The sequence below is a fragment of the Piliocolobus tephrosceles genome, chromosome 13 (assembly GCF_002776525.5).
Source record: "Piliocolobus tephrosceles isolate RC106 chromosome 13, ASM277652v3, whole genome shotgun sequence".
In the NCBI taxonomy this organism is placed as follows: Eukaryota; Metazoa; Chordata; class Mammalia; order Primates; family Cercopithecidae; genus Piliocolobus; species Piliocolobus tephrosceles.
In genome coordinates this window covers 61,204,201-61,228,215 of record NC_045446.1, presented here as the reverse complement: position 1 = coordinate 61,228,215, position 24,015 = coordinate 61,204,201, and the positions used below count along the sequence as shown (strand labels likewise).

General features: G+C 42.3%; 1 protein-coding gene and 1 pseudogene across 1 annotated transcript; one reads left to right on the top strand and one right to left on the bottom strand.

The window, feature by feature from the left end:
- The first annotated feature begins 2,625 nt into the window (after positions 1-2,625).
- Positions 2,626-14,784, top strand: LOC111540702 (olfactory receptor 51E1). Its single transcript, XM_023209143.1, has 2 exons — positions 2,626-3,233; positions 11,770-14,784. The coding sequence occupies exon 2, from the start codon at positions 11,809-11,811 to the stop codon at positions 12,763-12,765; it is 957 nt and encodes a 318-aa protein (XP_023064911.1). The 5' UTR covers positions 2,626-3,233; positions 11,770-11,808; the 3' UTR covers positions 12,766-14,784.
- A 5,365-nt stretch (positions 14,785-20,149) lies between these two features.
- Positions 20,150-21,100, bottom strand: LOC111540950 (annotated as a pseudogene).
- Positions 21,101-24,015: the final 2,915 nt, after the last annotated feature.

Below are 24,015 nucleotides of genomic sequence, written 5' to 3'. Positions count from 1 at the left end.
GACACCCTAGTGTTTCACTTCTACTACTACTACTATGGAAGATGGGAATATTAGGATCCTGTTGAATGCCTTGGTGATAAAGCATCAAACCTATTGTGCTGTCTTCTTCCAGCAATTTAAGTAGGTCATGTATTCTGTCTCCAGGAATGTGTCAGTACTGAACTTATAACCCTGTCCGGACATCCTGGAGAATGATCGCCCTAGTCCCTCTGCTATGGTGGTCTTGCCTTCTCCTTCTCTCTCAGCTAGAAAATACATCTAGTTTTGACATGGGGAGGCTATAAAGATCACACCTCATGATTCATTCCAGTCTTGAAGTATGATTTTAATGTTCTTGCCCCCATGTGCCCATGTTGGTGAATTTGCATGGACTCTAAAAGTTATTGCAAATACCCTAAAGTGGTTACCCAGCCATAATCAGGGGTTAATGAAGGCATTTGGGGAATAGTAACTAGAGAGACAGCAAGAAGACAAGAGGCAGCTCACATGCAATGTTTAAGTTTCTGTATGCCGGAGGGTGTGTTGGCAGATTTGAGAAATCTGCCAATTTGCATCTGTGTGACTCTATACGACTATTTGTCCATAAGGGTGCCATGTATTCTGGTTGTGGGTGTGAATGTGTGGGTGTGTTCTGTGGATACATGTGCTTTTCAGTGTGCATGTATGTGAGAGAGTGTACACATGGAATACATACCAGCTGCGTCCTGGTGAGTGTGGTAGCTATGTCCTGGCACATGTATGTTTCATGAGTCGTGTCTCTGATTGAACATTTGTATTTCTGTGGTATCTGTTAGTTGGTATATATATGTGTCTATGTGAGAATGCTGGTGTCTGTATCTGTATGGTGGGCAGTACCTTTATGTGTATCTGGTAAAAATGCTGCCACTACCTTGTCTTCATGTTTGTAATATGTGAATGTGGTGCATGAGTGTGTGGAATGTGTAGTATTGTGATGCCTGTATCTTTCAGCGTGTTTGGGCATATGTCTACTGTGCATAATACTTGTGATGTAAAACCATTTTATGCAGTATCTGTGTTATTAGTTGTAAGTTGGTGAAATGTATGTCTGAATTCTGTGTGCATATCGTTGGTACTGATGGCATTTTAGTGCATATGTCTGGTATATATGTTTTAAGGCAAACTTTCTTTGTGTGTTGGGTGTGTATTGTGTGATACAAGAGTGGGAACAGCATCTGTATTTCTGAGCATTGATTGATGTGTGGTGTCTGTATGTATCTTGGAATGGAAGAGGGAGACTGCAGAAGTCTGGCTGTGAGCAGCAGAAATAATTTCCAAAGTTGAGAGATATGACTCTAAGATGCCCAGTTTCTCAGCCTGGGGTCAGCCTGGGTGATAGATCAGTCTGTGGGAATGAAAGGAAACATGGTGCTTCCTCGCTCCGCGTTTTCACAGGCCAGACCACACCTTCATCCTGAACACAAAGATTTCAAGGGCTTTTGTTACCTCTTTCCACCTTTCCTGCCTCTGCTGTCTGAGGCAATGGCCTCCCTAAACCCTGCCCTCCTGCCTCAATAGCAGGTCGTGGTATGCTCACCTCTCCCTTCCCGTTTTGGCTGGTCTGCCAAGCATGTATAAAAGGCCTCGGTTCCCCATCTGTACTAAAAATACAACAATTAGCTGGGTGTGGTGGCGTGTGCCTGTAGTCCCGGCTAGTTGGGAGGCTGAGGCAGGAGAATCACTTGAACCCGGGAGGCGGAGGTTGCAGTGAGCTGAGATAGTGCCACTGCACTCCAGCCTGGTGACAGAGCGAGACTCTGTCTCAGAAAAAAAAAAAAAAAAGCCTTGGTTGTAGGAAGTTTCTCCTAATCCCTCTGGGAAAGCAAGGGTGGAGGGGAAGCCAGTCAGTCTCCCTTCTGTTGCCACATGGAAACTCCCTTAAGGCAGGAAGCTGAAAAACTGTAGCATTCACCTCATTATTCATCTTGTCTCATGTCTCACTGCCCTTCCACATGTCTCACTGTTACTCCATATTGAATGGAAGTAGAAGTCCCTTTGGTATTTTTTAAAGTCTTTGCCATGTCTAAGTTAATGAGGTTAATGGAGGCAGCAGAGATGGCTCCGGGGTTCTGATAGTAAGTGTCAGGCTACAGGCTCTGTAGGCAGCAGAAGCTCTTGTCACCAGTAATTTTGATGTGGTCTGAGTTAGAAAGGTCTGGTTTGCCATTATCTATTTTAGCATAGCTTGAGTTAGCATGTCCTGTGTTCTGAATTTAAAACTTACAGTTGTGAAACTGATCAGTAAAAAATAAGGAGAGAGCAACTAAAAATCATGTTGTTCTACTTATAGATGTAGTTTTTACTTATTTCAAAATATGAAGTATTTAGTTTTACATTCAAATTGTTCTCTAACTCTCTAAAATGTTCTCTGACTATTTTTGCCCTTAAGAGACAAACCAGATGTCATTGGTCTTACATGCCTGGTGTTGGGGGTAGGGAGGGTTAAAGAAACCATGTCCTCTGTCCTCAGCCAGAAGTTCAGTAATCCAAGGCCAGAGAGTGGATGGGGGCCTTGGTTATAAGTTAGCCAGACCCAGGGATCAGAGCCTGGGAGACAAAACAAGATGTGGCCCTAGGGCTTTGGGGAAAGGAGGATGGACCCAGTGGATTCCACGCTCAGCAAGAACCTAAACAGGGTCCACCAAAGGAGAGAAGGCAGGACAGAAAGAACACTTCAGGATGGAAATGGACTGACACTTAACTGTGGAGTGTCTCTGAAAACTTCCTTTGCCATTCTCCTGTTTGAGTTTGATAAATCTGAGAAGACACTTGGAGAAAGACCCTCACGAAGACGCTGGCTACTAATGAGTTTCTTCTAGCTTTTTTCTACTCACTTTCCCTATCTAACTTCACATTGGGAGTTGGCATGAGGATCCCAGCGGCCCATCCGGGAGGACTCTAGAGACCCCTTTCCCCATTGCCCTTCCTCCCCATACCCCCAGGCATATCCTCCCAGGGCACGGAAGCTGAGAAGCAGTCCAGAACCACAGTGGGCTAGTGAGGGGTACCTGCTGATGTACCGTTTGGACAGCATTCTGGCCTACCTTGCAGGAAGAAGCAGGAGGGAGGGGGTAAGGCAGAGAATAAATAACCCTGAGGAGGGAGGTCCAAGGAAGTAGGCGGAGACGGAGAGGCTGTATTTCAGTGCAGCCTGCCAGACCTCTTCTGGAGGACGACTGGACAAAGGGGGTCCCACTTTCCTTCATACAGTTGAGGTGAGTGCAGGAGGCCAGGGGCATGTCCAGGTGCATGGGTTACTTGCAGCTAGGGGTCTCCTGTTAGACTTGCTGAGTGCATGAGAAGCCAGGCTGTGAAGAACCAGAAGTGGGAGATGTGTAGGAAGCCCCTGACTCAAAGAACGGGCAGCCTTAGTGATCTCTATGTTTGTGCGATGAACAGAAGCATGTAGGTGTTGGAGGTAGCCTAAGGGTAGTTTTCAAACAGTTTTTCAGCGATTAGTTTACTAGTATGCCCATCTAGAGGCTGGCAGGGACTGATGTGAATGAGGACAGAGGACAGGCTGGGCTGGGGTTAGACTGGGGCTGCATTGGGGTTGGGTTGGGGTTTAGTGTGTGAACAGGGTGAACGTGGTTGAAGCTCAGTCTATGACTGGGGATCAGGCTGCAGCTGGGGTGGAGGTGGGGCTCTGAGTGAGGCTGGGCTCATTCTATGCTGTACATCAGGAGTCAGGCTGTGGCTGAGACTGGGACTTAGTAATCTTCCTGGGGCTCCGATCTCAGCTTGGTCTGTGTCTAGGATCAGGATTCAGTCTTCAGCCCATTTAAAAAGTAGATTAGTGTCCACACGGCAGCACCCCTTGCCTTGTACTCTTTACCCCAGCTACACTAAGTCACTTTCAGCTTTCCAAACAAGATCTGTTCTCTTTCTCTCTGGCTCTTTGTATTAGCCAGGATGTACTTTTAAAAACAAACTAGATCAGGTCTGTTGCTGAAATTCCCCCCGTCACTCAGAATTAAACCAAAGCTCCTTGCCATATCCTGCAAGACCCTGTTACCTGATGAGGTCCTTGCCCTCCTCTCACCTCACCTTCTCAAACTCTCTTGTGCTCTTGATGCTCTGGCCACCTTGACCTTCTTTTCATTCCATGAATTCCCCAATATCATTCTTACTGGGGGACCCTTTTCTCTTGCTGTCTCCCCCGGTTGGAATGCACTTTCCCTGGATCTTAGAATGGCTGGTGTTTTCTCATCACATGTCACATCCTTAAGAGAGGTTTCTTCTGACTCCTGTCTCCAGTATAAGTGTCCTGCACCCATCTTTCTCTGTCCTATCAGTCTGTCTTGTCTTTCGTGCCCATATCTTCATCTGAAATTTTGTTTACTTACTTCTCATTATTGGCCTCTTGTTATATGAGCTCCATAAAAGCCATCATCTTGTCTGATTTATCTACTGTTTCTCTCCAGTTTTTGACACTCAATATGTTTTTGTTGTCTAACTGAATGCTGCTGTGCCCCCACCCCATTAACTGCCTGTGCCGTTGCCCCATTACCTGCCTGCAGCAGGTCCTGCAGTCATGGATCAGATGTCACCTCCTCAGGGAAGCCCTTGGAGGCTAAAAAGCTCGCTGAGCTATTGTTGTCTTTGCTTCTGAGGCCCTTTTGCTCACCCTTTTCCCAGAATTTATCATAATGTGCTGTGATGGCTGCATGTTTGTCTCAATTTCTCCCCACCCTTGGAAGGCTGGAACTATATCTCTAGTACTCAGCAGAGTCTGGCACAGAAGTCCGTCAGTGATTGTTGAATAAATGAGTGCACTGATCAAAATCCCACTTTGGGCATTTCCCTTGCCTTACATTTGCTTGCAGCCAGAGTAGCTCTAAAGGGAACTGGTAACTAGGCGCAGCTTTGCAGATCTTTAGAACACTTATCTGGTTCTACTCAGGAAGTGGAGGAGCAGAGACCTGAACCCTAGGAACTCTGCCTAGAGGTGATTTTAGGTGGTCAGGTTGACTTGAGTGAGCAGGGTTGGGTAAGGGCTCACTTTGCTTTCTGGGAGTTAGAAATTGCTCTCTCTCATCTTTCCATTTTCATCTTGGCCATTTTAAGAAGAGTAGCCAACATCTTGCAAGAGTTCATCTGCTTTATTAAATACAAGCAAGGTGTGGGGCACAGTGGATGCAGATAATTTGAGTGGAAGTAATTTTGGGGCTACTACCTTCCCAAAATGTTAGGGAAGGGACTCTATTTAAGTATCAATTGACAGGCTCCTCCAGTTCTTGCCAGCCACAACATTGCCCCTGAGGTCTACCTTCCCTCTCTGTGCCTGGGAATAAGAGCCAGAGGCTCCCAGGTATGTCTGGGCTTCTCTTCAAGGACATTCTTTTCTAAATATTCCTAGAGGCAGACAGCAGCACCAGAGGCCCCCATTCCATTGCTCTGGGCATGAAACATTCTGTGTGTTTAGCTCAGATAATGACAGTGACAATGAATCTCCTCCTTGTTCTCCTTCCACACTGAACCTTAGTGGGGACAGCTGGTCATGTGTCCTGAGTCCAAGAGGGGCCCCTGGACTCATGGGTCCTCGGTGTTGGATTCCTGGGAGATTAATATTGAAATAGTGCTTACAAAGCAAAGTCCCTTCTTAAGGAGACATGGAGAGGGGTAGGGCAGTAGCTTGGCATATTGTAAAGCAATAGATTTAGCACTAAGGGCTCTAACTAACCCTCAACATCCTTATCTGTCAAATGGGATTAATGATACCTGCTTGACAGGTTGATGAGAGGCTCTAATTAGACAATAAGGAAATACTTGGTAGAGGACAAGCCTTTTAATCTCCATTGTGGGGCCTACCCATGTCACAGCCTTTGGAGTTAGGGCTGAAAGAGGAGGTGAGTGCCCCAAGTTCCAGTGCAGAAGAGTCCTCTTTGCAGCCCTCTTGGTATAAGAGTATAACGAGGGCAGCTGTGCTACTTACCAAGCCCTTCTTATATCTCGCCCTATGGGTGGATTTTATTAGCTTTCAGAAGGTGCAGCAAAATTAAAGGCAGCCTAGAATGAGGGAAAGTGGATAGGCCTTGGTATGAGACTATCTAGGTTAAGTTTCTGCATTGCCAGTCACCTGTTAAACTTTGGTTATGTTATTTAATGTCTTGGAGCCTCAGTGTTCTCACCCATAATATAGAAAGGATCCACAGTACTCATCCATAATACAGAGAGGATCCATGGTGCAGCGAGAAGGGATGTTAATGACTTTGGCCCCTTTGCCTGAAGTTCTAGGTTAATCATGGTTTCTCTGCCTTAAACCTTCCCTTCCCAGCAGATTGAATTAAATGCCCTCACCTTCTGCAGAGCTGTCCCAAGCTTAGAGATAATATTTATACAGATGACACTGTATAATTTCCGTCATTTTGTAGGTGCTCAATAATCCATGTTCATATTATAAAAACAAAAAAATCAGGTTTAAAGGTGATCTCATTGTTCCCTTGGGTCAGAAGAGATAGGGCTACTAGGCTAATGGTACCCCTCACTGAGTTCTGACTACTAACAGCTGCTCAAGCTGGAAGGCCATCTGGAAGTCATCTAGTCCCTCTGCCTGTCTTGTGGAGGGACTGTGGAACACTGGGATGCTTCAGGGCTGGCCAGTCTGAAGGGTGGCACTTGGGCTCTCTGGCTGGCTCCCTCTCCATCCCTTCATTTCTCTCCTGCTGTCTGGTCTACCACTCTGACTGCTTTTCCATGGGTCTATGAGAAGGAGTTCTAGGGAAGAATGTGAGGATGGGTTGGTGAGGGAGGCTGGGCTGGCATCAGGAGACAGAGTTCTGAAGCCCTGGGGGAAGGAAGGAAGAGGACTGAAGGCCTCCATGTGGATTTCCAGTCTTTACAGCTGGGAGCTCCTGTTCCCCTATTCCTGAGAAAAGGCTAAGATGTCCTTCATAGTTCCCCAAGAAACATTCCTGGAACTTACTAAAATAGTTCAACTTATTCACAGAAAGTCTCAGCACAGGGCTATTCCTTGGGGATTAGAGCAGTGTGTGGGCTTTCTAAAAAAAAAAAAAGTGCTTTGTTAGTTTATTTTTTCTTGATTGTGCCTTATTTTCAAAAAATTTAGTTCCAACTTCCTCCAGAGCTCAAAACCATTTCACTGAGTTTTAATTACTAACAGCTGCTCAAGCTGGAAGGCCATCTGGAAGTCATCTGGTCCCTCTGCCAGTCCCATGGAGGGACTGTTGAACATTGGGAGTCTTCAGGGCTGGTCAGTCTGAAGGGTGGCACTTGAGCTCTCTGGCTGGCTCCTTCTCCATCGCTTCATTTCTCTCCTGCTGTAGTCTTCTGGGGTCCAGCCTGATATTTCAGCCCCAGCGATAGCTGCCCATTTTATACTACCTAGGCACCTCCCTCCCAGGCCAGCTGAATCTTCCTTTTTTTGATTTCTGGTATCTTTATATCAGTACCCAGTCTTGCTATTGTGAGAAATTGACTGCTAGTAAATATGTGTGTGTATGAGTGTGTACATAGAGGCTGAGTGGTGATTAAGGGACAAATTTGTGGAATTAAAAAGTATATGAAATTTCATACATTTTCAGAGGCCTTGTTACTCATTTTTGTGGAAAACAATGCACTACGTGTACTCCGATTTAGTTTTTACAATTCCTTTAGACGTGCCTTATCTCATACAATTTCATGGCAGCACTGTGCAGTTATTATTATTCACTACATTTAGCGCCAAGACTTGTGTTCTAAGCCCCAGGATTGTGCTCACCACACCACTCTACCTTCAGAGGCAATAGTGTTGCATATGCCCAGCCAGAATGCTTTCCCAGTGTATTTCCTAAGACAGCACGTTTTTAAAATCCTGAGTATCAACCTGCTCTGCCATGTCTGTTGATGTGAAACTGGTGGATGGTATTGATATCTGACCCTCTGGAGTACCAGAGCCTTCTTGCCAGTGTCTCCAGGTGAGGGATCTTAGGTCTATCCTGTTCTTAGGACAAATTGTGCTGCATGTCCACTTTGCATTTATTAGGACCAAGACCTTGCAGCTGCTCTTTTGTGTGTGTATGTGTGTGTGTGTGTGTGTATACACATACATATATATATAACATTTATTATATTATATATTATAAATATATATATATATATATATATATTTCTCTGGCCATCTGGCTCCTTGGGTAAGAAAGGACTTTTCTGTTTGACCCTAAAGATTATTTTTATAAAATTAAAATTACTCTGCACTGACCTTCCAAACATTATCTCATCCTTCTCAAAAGTCTCTCTAGTACAGATAACAGGCAGTCTTATCTATGCCTTTGGCTATGTTACCCTCACTAGATGTATACTAAGAAACTCTCCTGTTGATAAAACTCATTTTCATCTTCCACAAACATTAACTAAACAATTAATAAATATAATAAGGTTCCTGGTGTTCAGGAGCTCATAACTCAGGGAAAAATATAGCAATAATTATAGTTACTATTATGAAGAAGGTAAATCAAGAGCCCATGTATGTATTTAAAAAGACCTAAATAATGTTCTTTTTGAGCACAGAGCAGTAAACATTTAATTATGCCTAGGTAAAAGAGGCTTAGGAAAAGTAGCATAGGAGAGAGACAGTAAGCCAGGATGTGAAAAATGAGTGCGGGAAGTCAAGGAGGAAGATCTGTGAGGATCAGTTTTTCTTGACAAGGGGATGAGAAGTAAAAAAGACAGAAAGACACAGAGTCATGGGAAACAAGGCCCTATGTTTGTGAAATAGCATGAACTCCAGTGTGGCTGGATCATAGGGATCATGGTGAGGAGTGGTGAGGGAGGAACCCAGGACCGGGTGATGAAAGACAGACCTTTAGCTATGTCATAAGAAGTTTAGTCTTTATTCTAGAATCAACTTGGAGTTTCAAGGGTATTTTTAAAAATAATAGGGAGTGAACTGGTTTCATCTGGTTAGATTGTTGGGATTTTGTGGATGAGGAAGGTTACCCTAGAGGTGTGGCAGTCAGGATCAGAGAACCTGGTTTGTATGATGGTTCAGGCCCCCATAACAGAAAAAAAGAAACACTGGAGGAAAATGGTTAACAGCAACAGATATTATTTTTTGCATACTTACTATGTGTGAGTTATTGTGTTAAGTGCTTTACATTTATCATCTCATTTAATGTTCACATTGACCCCCTATTAGGCAGGGACTCTTACAATCATTTTAATGATGAGGATGCTGAGGCTTAGAAAGGTTAAATGATTTACCCCAGATCACACAGCTCTAGAGGTTTTAGACTGGTTTTAGAATGCAAGATTGATTTCAAAGCTCATAGTCTCAATGGCTATATAATACTGCCTCTGAGAGAGTTTGTTTTTTGAACATGGAGAGTTTGATGTGCTTGAAAGACGATCAGGTGAACCCTTTTAGTAAGTCTTCAGAATTATGAACCTGGATTACCAAAGAGAATTCAGAATTCATTAAATAGGTTTGGGGATCAATTGTTTGTACAACAAAAATGGATTTACTGAAGGGGATGAGATGGCCCAGGAAGAGAGTATGGAAGAAGAAGAGCACTGAAGATACAATTTTGGAGAGGAGAGTGAAGATCCAGAAATGAAACCAATAATTAGTGATTAGAGAGAGCCGAAGAGCAGCAGGAAGGAGAGGGAGAATCTCTAAGAAGGAGGAAACTGCTCCCGGTGCCACATGCTGCAGAGAAGCTGCAGTAGCGAGAAGGGACGTTGATGACTTTGGCCTCTTTGCCTGAAGTTCTAGGTTAAATATGGTTTGTCTGCCTTAAACCTTCCCTTCCCAGCAGATTGAATTAAACCCTCTCACCCTCTATTCTACTATTCATGCTCCCATTGTTTTCCCACTAATTTCTGTCTGGTCTGAGGAAACCTCTGGGTGACCGCTTGATGCTGGTACAAAGATTCGTGACACAGCCTGAGCCCACGGAACCTCTCCTGATGCTGGCCATGAACTCTGACTTATACTCAGCTGCTTTCTGGTAACCCATGCAGAAAACCCTACCCCAGCTCTCAAACTTTCAAGGGCCAAATCAATTTAAAAACTACAATATACATGATCTAATAAATACAGGTTGAATATCACTAATCCAAACATCCAAAATCTGAAATGCTCCAAAATCTAAAACTTTTTGAGCATTCAAAGAGAATGCTCACTGTAGCATTTCAAATTTCCTATTTTTGCATTAGGGATGCTGATCTGGGTATGTGTAATGCAAATATTCCAAAATACAAAAAAAAAAAAAAAATCCCAAATCAGAAACACTTCCGGTTTCAAGCATTTCAGATAAGGGCTACTGTATAGTAGGAGCACAGGAATATTTATAGATGCAGGAAAGAAAGGGAGGGAGGGAGGGAATCAGTTCACTCTTAACAGAGACATACAATCTGAGATGACCCAAGTCTCACATTTCCCACCTCAGTAATATCAAATCATTTTTATAGTCAGTTTCAGTTAGTTTGCAGACTGAATTCTGCTATAGGATTGATTATGCCTCCAGTGCTTCTAATGCCATCACCCCTCAGGGTTTGTATTCTAGTTGTATCACTCTCACTCTCTTGGATTGGGTGGGTCTCCTAGAAGCAGAACCTGAGGTGGGGGTTCTTGTCCAAATGACATATTGAAGGAGTACATTGCCATGAGAAGAAGAAGGAGGGAATCCTGGTAGCGCAGGGGAAGAAAGCTAAGCAGGGCTGTGGTTTCAACTGGAGACAAGCCTCTGGCTGGTTCCTTGGGAAGCTCTGAAGTACAAATTGAATCAAAGTGTTTGCTGCACCCAGAGGCAATGGGGCTGGCCTTTGGTACCCCTTATGTCAGGCAGCCACTGGCCTCTCTCTAGATGTGCATCATGGGGGCACAGTGTAACCTCCTGGGTGAGGTGCCTCCCATTTGACCAAGGACAATCCTCTGGAAAGAAGGGGAGCTGTGAGCCCTTAGCACTCAGTGCTCATTGTAGATGGGAGATGGTTGCACTGGCTTTGTGAATGGGATCTGGCTGGGACACCAGTGGTATCCACTATAGCCATCATTCTTTTTTTGAAAAAACTGAGTAGTCTGGACAAATGTAAAACTTTGGGTGGTCATTTGGACAAGAAGGTAATGTAGAGTTAAGAGTTCAGGGTTAATTTAGTGTCAGTTTTTTATTGGATTGCTGTTTATCATAATAAAATAGAATATGAATTGTGAGTTGAATATCATCAATTCAATCTTTAAGATTGAAATGGTTATTAAAAGGTCAAATATTAAGTTAATGTTAAAGTTAGGGTTAAGTCTAGAATTGGGGAGATCATTAGATTTATGATGGGGTAGGTTTCAATATTAACCTGTTACTACTAGTGTTGTTACACTTGGACTGGAATTTTTTTCTTAAAGATAGTCTAATGATACGCTTAGAATTGCAGTTAGTATGAAGCATAGGGAAGCATAAAAGTAAGCTAGGATAGAGGAAATGATTAGATATTTTTATCACCTAAGGTTCTTTTCTATTCAGCCAGTAGCCTTTCTTTGGAGACCTAAATGATTTGGAATATGCTTAAAATTTTTGTCTTAGTCTTTCACTTGCTGCCAGGATTAACAATACAGATGGGGTTAGTAAGTAGGACTGGATGAATTTGTGTCTGGTTCTTGAATTATGTTAGATTATGTGAGACTGCATTTAGAATATGATTAGAATTTGCATAAGAAATGGAATTAGAGTTTGAGTTAGAGAACAGGACGTCAGGATAGAGTGAGGTGTGGTATTGGGATTCTTATGGATCTGACAATGGTTTATGTTTGCATTCCAGCCTCTACCTGCCTGGCGCTGGTCACAGTTCAGCTTCTTCATGATGGTGGGTCCCAATGCCAATGAATCCAGTGCCACATACTTCATCCTAATAGGCCTCCCTGGTTTGGAAGAGGCTCAGTTCTGGTTGGCCTTCCCATTGTGCTCCCTCTACCTTATTGCTGTGCTAGGTAACTTGACAATCATCTACGTTGTGCGGGCCGAGCACAGCCTGCATGAGCCCATGTATATATTTCTTTGCATGCTTTCAGGCATTGACATCCTCATCTCTACCTCATCCATGCCCAAAATGCTGGCCATCTTCTGGTTCAATTCCACTACCATCCAGTTTGATGCTTGTCTGCTACAGATGTTTGCCATTCACTCCTTGTCTGGCATGGAATCCACAGTGCTGCTGGCCATGGCCTTTGACCGCTATGTGGCCATCTGTCACCCACTGCGCCATGCCACAGTACTTACATTGCCTCGTGTCACCAAAATTGGTGTGGCTGCTGTGGTGCGGGGGGCTGCACTGATGGCACCCCTTCCTGTCTTCATCAAGCAGCTGCCCTTCTGCCGCTCCAATATCCTTTCCCATTCCTACTGCCTACACCAAGATGTCATGAAGCTGGCCTGTGATGATATCCGGGTCAATGTCATTTATGGCCTTATTGTCATCATCTCTGCCATTGGCCTGGACTCACTTCTCATCTCCTTCTCATATCTGCTTATTCTTAAGACTGTGTTGGGCTTGACACGTGAAGCTCAGGCCAAGGCGTTTGGCACTTGTGTCTCTCACGTGTGTGCTGTGTTCATATTCTATGTACCTTTCATTGGATTGTCTATGGTGCATCGCTTTAGCAAGCGGCGTGACTCTCTCCTGCCGGTCATCTTGGCCAATATCTATCTGCTGGTTCCTCCTGTGCTCAACCCAATTGTCTACGGAGTGAAGACAAAGGAGATTCGGCAGCGCATCCTTCGACTTTTTCATGTGGCCACACATGCTTCAGAGCCCTAGGTGTCAATGATCAAACTTCTTTTCCATTTGAAGTCCTCTGATTCAGATTTTAATGTCAACATTTTGGAAGACAGTATTCAGAAACAAAAAATTTCCTTAATAAAAATATAACTCAGATCCTTCAAATATGAAACTGGTTGGGGAATCCCATTTTTTCAATATTATTTTCTTCTTTGTTTTCTCGCTATATATAATTATTAATACCCTGACTTGGTTGTGGTTGGAGGGTTATTACTTTCCATTTTACCATGCAGTCCAAATCTAAACTGCTTCTACTGATGGTTTACAGCATTCCGAGGTAAGAATGGTACATCTAGAGAACATTTGCCAAAGGTCTAAGCATGGCAAAAGGACAATAAACACAAGAATATAATAAAATGAGATAATCTAGCTTGAAACTGTAACTTCCTCTTCAGAACTCCCAACCGCACTGGATCTCAGAAAAAGACTGTCTTCAAAATGACTTCTATAGAGAAGAAATAATTTTTCCTCTGGACACTAACACTTAAGGGGAAGATTGGAAGTAAAGCCTTGAAAAGAGTACATTTACCTACATTAATGAATGTTGACACACTCTGTTCTGAGAGTTTTCACAGCATATGGACACTGTTTTTCCTATTTAATTTTCTTATCAACCTTTTAATTAGGCAAAGCTATTATTAGTACCCTCATTGTAGCCATGGGAAAATTGATGTTCAGTGGAGATCAGTGAATTAAATTGGGGCATACAGGTATAAAAATTAAAAAAAAAAAAAGACTTCATGCCCAATCTCATATTATGTGGAAGAACTGTTAGAGAGACCAATAGGATAGTGGGTTGGAGACGTCTTACAGAGTCTTACATTTTCTAGAGGAGGTATTTAATTTCTTCTCACTCATCCAGTGTTGTATTTAGGAATTTCCTGGTAACAGAACTCATGGCTTTAATCCCACTAGCGATTGCTTATTGTCCTGGTCCAATTGCCACTTTACCTGTGTCTTGGAAGGAGAAGTAATTTCTAGGTTCACTATTATGGAAGATTCTTATTCAGAAAGTCTGGCATAGGGCTTATAGCAAGCTATTTATTTTTAAAAGTTCCATAGGTGATTCTGATAGGCAGTGAGGTTAGGGAGCCACCAGTTACAATGGGAAGTATGGAATGGCAGGTGTTGAAGATAACACTGGCCTTTTGAGTATGACTAGTAGCTGGAAAGTGAGGGAATCTTCAGGACTATGCTTTATTTGGGGCTTTGTGTAGTATGGAACAGGGACTTTGAGACCAGGAAAGCAATCTGATTTAGGCATGGGAATCAGGCATTTTTGCTTCTGAGGGGCTATTACCAAGGGTTAATAGGTTTCATCTTCAACAGGATATGACAATAGTCTTAACCAAGAAACTCAAATAATCAATACTAAAACATGTGATCATATATGTGGTAAGAGTCATTTTCTTTTTCAAGCCTCAGGTTCCCTGATATGGATTCCTATAACATGCTTTCATCCCCTTTTGTAATGGATACCATGTTTGGAAATTCCTATTTAATACTTGTATTTGCTGATGGACTGTAAGCCCATGAGGGCACTGTTTATTATTGAATATCATCTCTGTTCATCACTGACTGCTCTTTGGTCATCATTGAATCCCCCAGCAGAGTGCCTAGAACATAATAGTGCTTATACTCAGTACTGGTTACTTTTCACCAAACCTGATTCCTTCCATCCTGAACACATAGCCAGGCAATTTTCTAGCCTTCTTTGAGTTGGGTATTATTAAATTCTAGCCATTACTTCCAATGTGAGTGGAAGAGACATGTGCCACTTCTATACCTGGATCATAAAACTCTCCCATGTGCAGCCTTTCATGTTGACATTAAATGTGACTTGCGAAGCTATGTGTTACACAGAGTAAATCACCAGAAGCCTGGATTCCTGAAAAAACTGTGCAGAGCCAAACCTGTCATTTGCAACTCCCACTTGTATTTGTTCCAGGCAGTCAGATAAGTGAAAAATAAAGTATTAGTGTGTCAAGTCTCTGAAAATGATTTTGTTGTTCTTAAAGCATTCTAGCCTTTTAAATAAAACACAAATTTAATAGTTGTTGAATAAATAGATTAAAAACTAAAGGAAATAATAACTGAAAACTGAAGGGCTCAGGAAAGACTGCTCTTCTTCCTTTATGCCTACATAAGAGGTATATTTATACCTACATAAGAGGTATAAATTTATCAAAGAAGGAAGTATTTCCTCACACTAGCATAAGTATCACAAAGTCCTTATTAATCATTATGACATCAAGCTATGTCTCATATAGGTTTCTATTAATTTGTTTTGGATCACTTCCATCCCAACTTCTTAGGAAACTTACTTTATTGTCTCTACTCCCTCATGGATATTCAATCTCGCTCTCTCAAATGAATCATTCCAAGCATTTATCATGTTCAAGTCCCTTTCCATATTAAAAGCAACAATGATAACAACCAGTATAAATCTGTCTAAACTCATATTCCTTCTGTCTCTTTCCATTAATAGTCAAATTTCTTAGAGAAGTTATCTATAACTTACTTTCACTTACACATCTCTCATATAACTCTTCCATTATTCCAGTTTAGTTTTGGCCTTGGTGAAACTACCAAATAACTTTTACTGTACATCACCAGGAACCTCTGTGTGTCTGAGGTTTTAGTTTTTATCTTCCCTGATTTCTCAACAACATTTAATATAGTTGACCACTCTCTTTTTTGATACATTTTCTTCCTTTGCCCTTTGTGGCATCACACTCATGTTTTTCTTCTTATATCTCTGCTTACTTCTCAGTTTCCTTTGCACATACATTCTACTCTGCCTGGTGAGAGAATATGGTGTAAAAAGGCCTCAAATTAGGCCTCTAATTCCTACACAATTAATACTTGTATTTGCTGCTGGTCTATAAAATTTGAGTTAGTGGCCTCTAATTCGTATGCAATCACACATACACACACACACACACACACACACACACACACACCACTCACTTTGCCATTTGTATATCAGTGACTTAATTTGTATCTTTAGACTAGACTATTGGTCTAGTCTAGAGCTCTAGGCACATAGGTCCAATGGCCTGTGTAACCCAGACATTTGGATGCTTCCAGCTCACAGTGTCCAAAAATCAAACTCATGATATTCTTTATGCAATTATATTCATCATTCATGTTTCATATATCAGTTAATCTCACCACCACTTATTCTGATGTGCAAACCTCAAACCTAGGAGTGAATCTTGGCCTTTTCTTTTTCTTCTCTTAACCTTCATATTTAATTCCAAATAAAGTTACATAATTTCTACTGCTTTTATAACTTTGATCCCACATTTCTCTTTATTTGTACTACTACTTCCCTAGTTCAAGCCACAATAAATTCATCTGGATTATTTCGATAGCCTTGTAAGTAGTAAATTTGCATGCATTATAGCTGTAATTCAATCTATTCTCTGCAACACAGTGTAAAACTATCTTTCCAAAGGCAAATGTGCTCATGTCAAAACCACTCTCTCTTCTGTCTAAAATGCTGTTAATATTTCCCATCTTTTTGGTTGAACCCATTTCTATTTTTAGTCTTCTCTTCAACCACAGGCTCCTTGCTCACTGACTTCCAGTCCCACTGTCTTTTATTTCATTCCTTGGTTTCACCATACTACCTCCTTCTACAAGCTCTTTGGAGACATGGTTTTTTATGCCTAATACTCCTTCTCCTAAACATTCTTTCCCAGTTATTATTATTATTATTATTTAACATTCGGACCTCCCCTTAATTATTGTTTCTTGAGAAAAATCATTTCTTACACCCTAGGGCAGGTCAGATACCCTTATTGTATACGTTTATAGAACCATCTATTCTTTTTCTTTTATTTGTTTGTTTGAGATGGAGTCTCGTTCTGTCGCTCAGGCTGGAGTGCAATGGTGTGATCTCGGCTCACTGTAACCTCCGCCTCCTGGATTCAAGCAATTCTCCTGCCTCAGGCTCCCCAGTAGCTGGGATTACAGGCGTCCGCCACCACGCCCAGCTAATTTTTACTATTTTTAGTAGAGACAGGGTTTCACCATGTTTGCCAGGCTAATCTTGAACTCCTGACCTCACATGATCCATCCGCCTTGGTTTCCCAAAGTGCTGGGATTACAGGTGTGAGCTACCACATCCGGCCAGAACCATCTATTCTTAATTCACTTATTTAGTCATTTTCATAGGCAGAATTCTAAAATGGCCCTACAGAAATATCCTGCTCTGGTTTCCAGAACCTTTGAATATTATGAGATGTCACTCCTGGGATTGTGTTATATGCTGTATTGCACAACTGGATCTTCATATAGGGATATTATAGCCCAGTGGGCCTGATATAATCACATGAGACCTTAATAACAAGACATTTCTCTAGCTGATGACAGAAGAAGTCAGAGATATTCAAAGCATGGCAAGGAGGTGATGTGCTGTTGCTGGCTTGATGATGGAGGAGCACGTGAGAAGGAATGTGGGCAGCCTAGGGAGCTGAGGGACGCCAACGGAGAGCAATGGAAAAGTGATCCCAGTGGCACGGCTTCAAGGAACTAGATTCCGTTAATAACCAAAATGAAGGTGGAAGCAATGTCTTCCCCAAGGCTCCCAAATTAGAACCCAGTTTGCTGAAACTTTTATTTTAGCCTTATGAGAACCCAGCCATGCTTCTCATAAGGCTAAGAAGCTCACCCATACTTCTGACCTTCAGAATATGAACTAATAAATGGGTATTGTTTTAAGCTGCTTCTTTTTTTTCTCTCTGCAGCAACAGGAAACTAATGCAGTCACCAAATACATTCTTAGTGCTATTAAAATAAGTGTGAACCCAGCACGCAGAATGCAATGGAGAACAAAGGTTGTTTAAACACTTCTCTCATGGAATGTACAGTCCCCTGGGGGAAGAGAAGCCTAAATGGATAGTGCTTAATGCTATTGCAAATTTATATTTCTTTGTAAACATACTTAATTAATGTGTATTCCTTCCACAAGGATCAAGTCTGGTTTTGGTAGCATTGTGTTCCTGTCCATCATGTAACAGAGTGTCTGGCTCACAGGAGTCACTCAAGAAAAAATAAAAGAACTATTTGTTAATACACGAAGAATAAAATGCTCCAAGTCAGATTGCTGATATGAATGAGACAGTTGTGACAGAGTTTGAGTAAGTTTTGTTTTCCCGACTCTTAAGCTCGTGTTCTTAAACACTGTAACATAAAATCCTACTTACCCAATGCAGACACTACATACTGAGATCTTGTGAAATCGACCTCACACATAGTGTTGTGGGACAATCAGAGATAGGAGAGACCGAACAGAGTGAGTTCAGGAAAGGTATTTATTAAATACCTACTGATCACCTGGCTCAGTAGGACTAGTGTCCAGGAAAGTCTGAGCCCTGGACAAAGAAAGCAGGCACCTTCTAAGCAGTCAGTGGCCGGGAGCTACGTGATGCAGGAAGCATATTTACAGAAGCGAGAACAAAGCCAGTTGATCAGTTTTTTACATTTGTCTATAGTACATGTTCTACATCCTTGGGAAACCATGTTTCTGTGTCAACCTTGTAACTTTGCAGCTGTGCTGAGGAGGTGAAGCAGGAACTCGCTGAGCCTTGAGGAAAGTGAAACTGGTGAGTACAGATACGGCTCGCTGAGCACAGAAGGAAAATCAGGAAGTTAGTATTCTTCTCTAACTTAGACTACGGGGGGGTGGGGACTACACTGCACTTAGCTTTTGAAGGAAAACGTAAACATTTCTTGGCTGTCTTTGTACTTGTAAAATTCATGAATTCCTTCAGCAGTAGGAGGGGTAGTGGCATAGGTGAAGAGAAAGACACACGTGTCCTTACAACTTCACCTTGTAAGAAGGTGCATTCCAGCAGACACACATAAACAAATCTTAGTATTGTATCCTCTAATCCTTTTTCATTTCGGTTTTTCAACAAGAACGCTTTATGGAGTCAAAGTACTTATATCACTGAGGTGTGAAGGTCATCACTTCCAGCAAAAAGGCCCAGGAGACCCCCTAGGGTGAGAAATTAGGGAACTTTTCTTTACTAAGAGAGAATACTTAATTTAGCCAGTCAGTAGTATTGCATCTCTCATACCTTCAGTTCATCTACCCAACATAGCTGAAAACCTTCTCACAATGTTTACAGTTATTTTTATGTATTCTTTTCTCTGAAGGACCAAAAGCTCCTTAGAGGAAGACATCTCCAGATTACATCTTAAATTAAACAACCCATTGCTTTATCTCCTGTCCAAAATAATTTATCATTAAATCTTCAAGATAATTATTCAAAATAATTATTGAGCATCTGCTGTTCCACCAACAGCACTAGGCACTGAGTATACGTTGGCCCCCTCGGGGCTTACCATCTAGTTGAATGACAGACTATTGTATACACGCAGGAAGCAAACACAGTACCTTGAATAATCTGGAAAGGAGAATTAATAAGACAGGATTTTCTGAGAAATTAGGTTTATACTTTATTTGAAATGAGACGCAGGCATGGGGGGAATGAGAATGTTCCAGGCAGCATAAAAGGTATCTGGGAAATCTCTGAGGTCAGATAAGAGGTTAAACTGATGAGTCTTCTGGCTCCAGTTTTGTTCATATGTCCAATGCACTTCTAATCTGCAATTTATACTACTAACTTATAGTAAAAAAATAATGATTTTTAGGTCCTAGATACAAACCAAACAACTTAGCATAATACGCACAGTCCTATACAATTTGGTCACCTACCTCTTCATCCCCCACCACTCCCTTTTCTTACCCTGTGCCACAGCCATGTCTGTAAAGACATAAGCGGTAGAGACATAAAGAAGTACAGGAATGCAAACCTTTTCACAAACACTTCTCTTTTGTTCAAAACGTGGAGTCCTTTTCATGTTGCTCTTTTTTTTTCTACATTTTTCTCTTCCTTATTTAATTCCTACTTTGCATAGAAAAATTCTAAATTTTTCAAGGTGAAATAAAAATTATTATCTTCTTTGCGGAAGCTTGCCACACCTTCCCAGGCATGTTCTGTCAATGACCAATTTGTAATCTCTAGGAATCTTTTGAAAGGAACTTTATTATGGCTCTTATTGGTTTATACTCTGGTTTGTCTTTACTTGCCTTTTTCCTGGCACAAGGTTGTGAGCTTTCGGAGACAAGGGAACACGTTTCATTTATTTATCAGTCTTTCATCCTCATCACTACTTTCTTACAGAGTAAATGCTGAACACAAATTTGTAACATAAATAAACCTTACAGATTTCCCACAGTCTTAGCACAGATTAGGGATTTTCAGTGCTTGCTAGGTCTAACAGGTTTCTGTAAGGCTATAGCAGTCTCTTTAATGTTATCCAGGCCCTATAATATTTTGTAATTTCATCAGCCTTGGCTTCTCCCCCTCAGCATCCTGAGCATAGCCTCCCTGATGGGCTTGGGCTTCATACTGTAAATGATGGGACTGAGCAACCTAGGTACACATAGGCAACAAGAGCATGTACAATGTGGGGCAGGTGCCTCCCAAAATGGTGGATCATGGACATGGTGATACCTGGAATAAGAAGACAAAGACAGCCAGAATGTGGGAAACACAGGTGCTGAGGGCCCTGATGTGCTCCCTGGGAGTGGCCAGACCCATGACTGTGCGCAGGATGAAGGTATAGGACAGGATGATGAGCAGGGAGTCTATGCCCCCTATAGATACAACCACATAGAGCTCATAGCATATATTGATCCTGGTGTCAGTACAGGCCCACCTCATTACATCAGGGTGGAAACAGAATGAGTGGGGTAGGATGTTACCACCAGGGCAGAAATTTAGACGCTTAACCAGAAATGGCACAGAGAAGAGGCACAAGGTAGCTCGAGCCACAATGGCCAGCCAAATCCTGATGAGGACATTATTTGTGAGGACCGCTGTGTAGCGCAGGGGGGTGGAGATGACCACAAAGCAGTCAAAGGACATGGCCAGGAGCACTGAGGACTCCACCACAGAGAAGGAGCGCAGGAAGAACATCTGGACCAGGCAGGCATTGAAACCAATGAGCCAATAGTCAAACCAGAGCACAGCCAAGGTGGTGGGCATTGTGGACAAGGTGTGGCCACATCGGTGAGCATCAGCATGGACAGGAAGTAGTACATGGGCTGGTGCAGGCTGGGGGTCCTCTTCACAGCCAGGAGAATCAGGCAGTTCCCAGTGAGGGCCACAGTGTACATGGAGGAGAAGGGGATGGTGAGCCAGCCATGAATGGCCTCCAGCCCTGGGATGCCAATCATGAGAAAAGCAGGTGGTTGGAAGAAGGAGATGTTGACATAGGACTGGGAAGGGAGCATCCTAGGGAGGCAGCCGAGGGCTCTGGAGAGATGTGAGCTCTTCAATCTGAGCAGATAGAAGGACATTGACAGGACACCTGTCGGTAGAAAGACATTTATTTATGCTGTGTAGGCTTTTTCATTGCTTTCCATTGTTCTTAGCCCTTGGTCTGTATTATTAACTCTTCCAGTAATAAGCAGACATTAACTAATATGCCCTCAAATGAAATTCAAGTCTAAAGGGATAGTGTCACTCTTCCCTAGTTAGCAAAACATGAATGATAATGGTAGATAAAGAATTTAGTTTTTTTCACTCATATTTATTTATTTTTTTAAATTGACATGAAAATGTGTGTATTTATCCTGTACAACATGAAGTTTTCCAGTATATGTACACTATGGAATGGTGAAATCTAGCTATTTAGCACAAGCATTACCTCATACATTTATGATTTTTGTGGTGAAGATCAGTTAAAATTCACTCTCTTAGCATTTTCTTTCTCTCCCTCCCTTCCTCCCTCCCTTCCTTCCTCCCTCTCTTTCCTCTCCTTCTTCTCTTCCTCTGTCTCTCTTTCTCTCTCTCTTCCTTTTCTTTTCTTTTCTTCCTTCTTTTTTGAGATAGGGTCTTACTTTGTTGCTTAGGCTAGAGTGAGTGCAGTGCCAAGATCATAGCTTACTGCAGCCTCAAACTCCTGGGGTCAAGCAATACTCCTGCCTCAGACTCCTGAGTAGATGGGACTACAGGTCTGTGCCCCCATGCCTAGCTAATTGTTTATTTATTTTTGTAGAGACAGGATATCACAGTGTTGTCCAGTCTGGTCTTGAACTCCTGGGATTGAGCAATTCTCCTACCCCAGCCTCCGAAAGTGCTGGCATTACAGGTATGAGCCACCATACCTGGCCTTAGCATTTTCAAGAATAAAAGATAATATATTGTATCATAGAATTTAGTTGTTGTTAACTATACAGTTTACACTACTTTCACTTTAACACACAGTGTCTTCACTAAATGAAAGTGTTTGCTAATTTTATTTAAGATGTAAAGCACACTGTCAATGCTCATAATTATCATCATCACATCATTGTTGCTTTTGTCCTGGTCCTTATTGTTATTCCACTGAAAATATATGTTTTGCAGTATTCTAAGTGCTTTCACAGTAATTACATCATTGGGGTCTCACCATTACTTTGCCAGGTATACAAAGAAGGAAAACCTTTTTACTAACGTGAGTGGAAAAAAATGCTTAAATCTATCAAAGAAAGATTAAAACCGCAGCCTTCCGCATAAAACAGCTATTAAAACCCATCGTGGCCAGGTGCGGTGGCTCACACCTATAATCCCAGCACTTTGGGAGGCCCAGACAGGTGGATCACCTGAGGTCAGGAGTTCGAGACTAGCCTGACCAACATGGAGAAACCCCGTCTCTACTAAAAATGCAAAATTAGCTGGGTGTGGTGGCGTGTGCCTGTAATCCCAGCTACTCGGGAGGCTGAGGCAGGAGAATCACTTAAATCTGGGAGGTGGAGGTTGTGGTTGTCAGGCCTCTGAGTCCAAGCCAAGCCATCGCATCCCCTGTGACTTGCACATATATGCCCAGATGGCCTGAAGTAACTGAAGAATCACAAAAGAAGTGCAAATGCCCTGCCTTGCCTTGCCTTAACTGATGACATTCCACCACAAAAGAAGTGAAAATGGCCGGTCCTTGCCTTAAGCGATGATATTATCTTGTGAAATTCCTTTTCCTGGCTCATCCTGGCTCAAAAAACTCCCCCACTGAGCACCTTGTGACCCCCACTCCTGCCCGCCAGAGAACAACCCCCCTTTGACTGTTAATTTTCCTTTACCTACCCAAATCCTATAAAACAGCCCCACCCTTATCTCCCTTCACTGACTCTCTTTTCAGACTCAGCCCACCTGCACCCAGGTGAAATAAACAGCCATGTTGCTCACACAAAGCCTGTTTGGTGGTCTCTTCCCAGGGACGCGCATGACATTTTCGTGCGCGCATGACAGTGGTGAGCCGAGATCGTGCCATTGCATGCCAATAGGGGCAATGAGATTGAAACTCTGTCTCAAAAAAACCACAAATAAAAAAACCTCCTGTGGTATGTGTGTGTGTGTGTGTGTGTGTGTGTATAAGATTTGAGTGCAAAATCCTGACATTCTCTAGTAATCAAGTCCCATCAATGAGAAAGTTTCAGGGTAAGAATGAAAATAGGTAGTAGGAACGTTTTGGTAAATGAAGTGACGATTTGATTCTTACCGGTTCACTAAGAACTGTCAAAGATATGGGGTCTTTCTGTGTCTTGCCCAGAGAATATTGACCGGCTCACTGGATGCCCTTGCAGTTCAGGCTACAAATTACAAGAATCATTTCTTCACCCCATTGACTCAACATTTCCCAGAATTTAGGAATGTCAGACAAATATTACTTCAGTCCCTAAGCACACCCTTCCTGAAGTCTTTTGTCCTTGAATGTGCCTCCCCCTAAATCACTTAACACTGTTGTCTTTCCTAACTGGGAGGGCCAAAGCTGCAGGCCTAAGGAGCCTGAGGTTCTCCCCTAAAGTTAGAATTTCCAAAGACACCTGTTAAAACATGAATCATGCCTATGTCCTGAATGGTATTACCTAGGTTTTCTTCTAGGGTTTTTATGGTTTTAGGTCTAACATTTAAGTCTTTAATCCATCTTGAATTAATTTTCGCATAAGGAGTAAGGAAAGGATCCAGTTTCAGATTTCTACTTATGGCTAGCCAATTTTCCCGGCACCATTTATTAAATAGCGAATCCTTTCCCCATTTCTTGTTTTTGTCAGGTTTGTTAAAGATCAGATGGCTGTAGATGTGTGGTATTAATTCTGAGGGCTCTGTTCTGTTGTGGGGAGGGGGTGGTATAGCATTAGGAGATATACCTAATGTAAATGACGAGTTAATG

Coding starts and splice junctions, on each gene's coding strand:
- LOC111540702 (XM_023209143.1), top strand. CDS start 11,809: ATGATGGTGGGTCCCAATGCCAATGAATCCAGTGCCACATACTTCATC.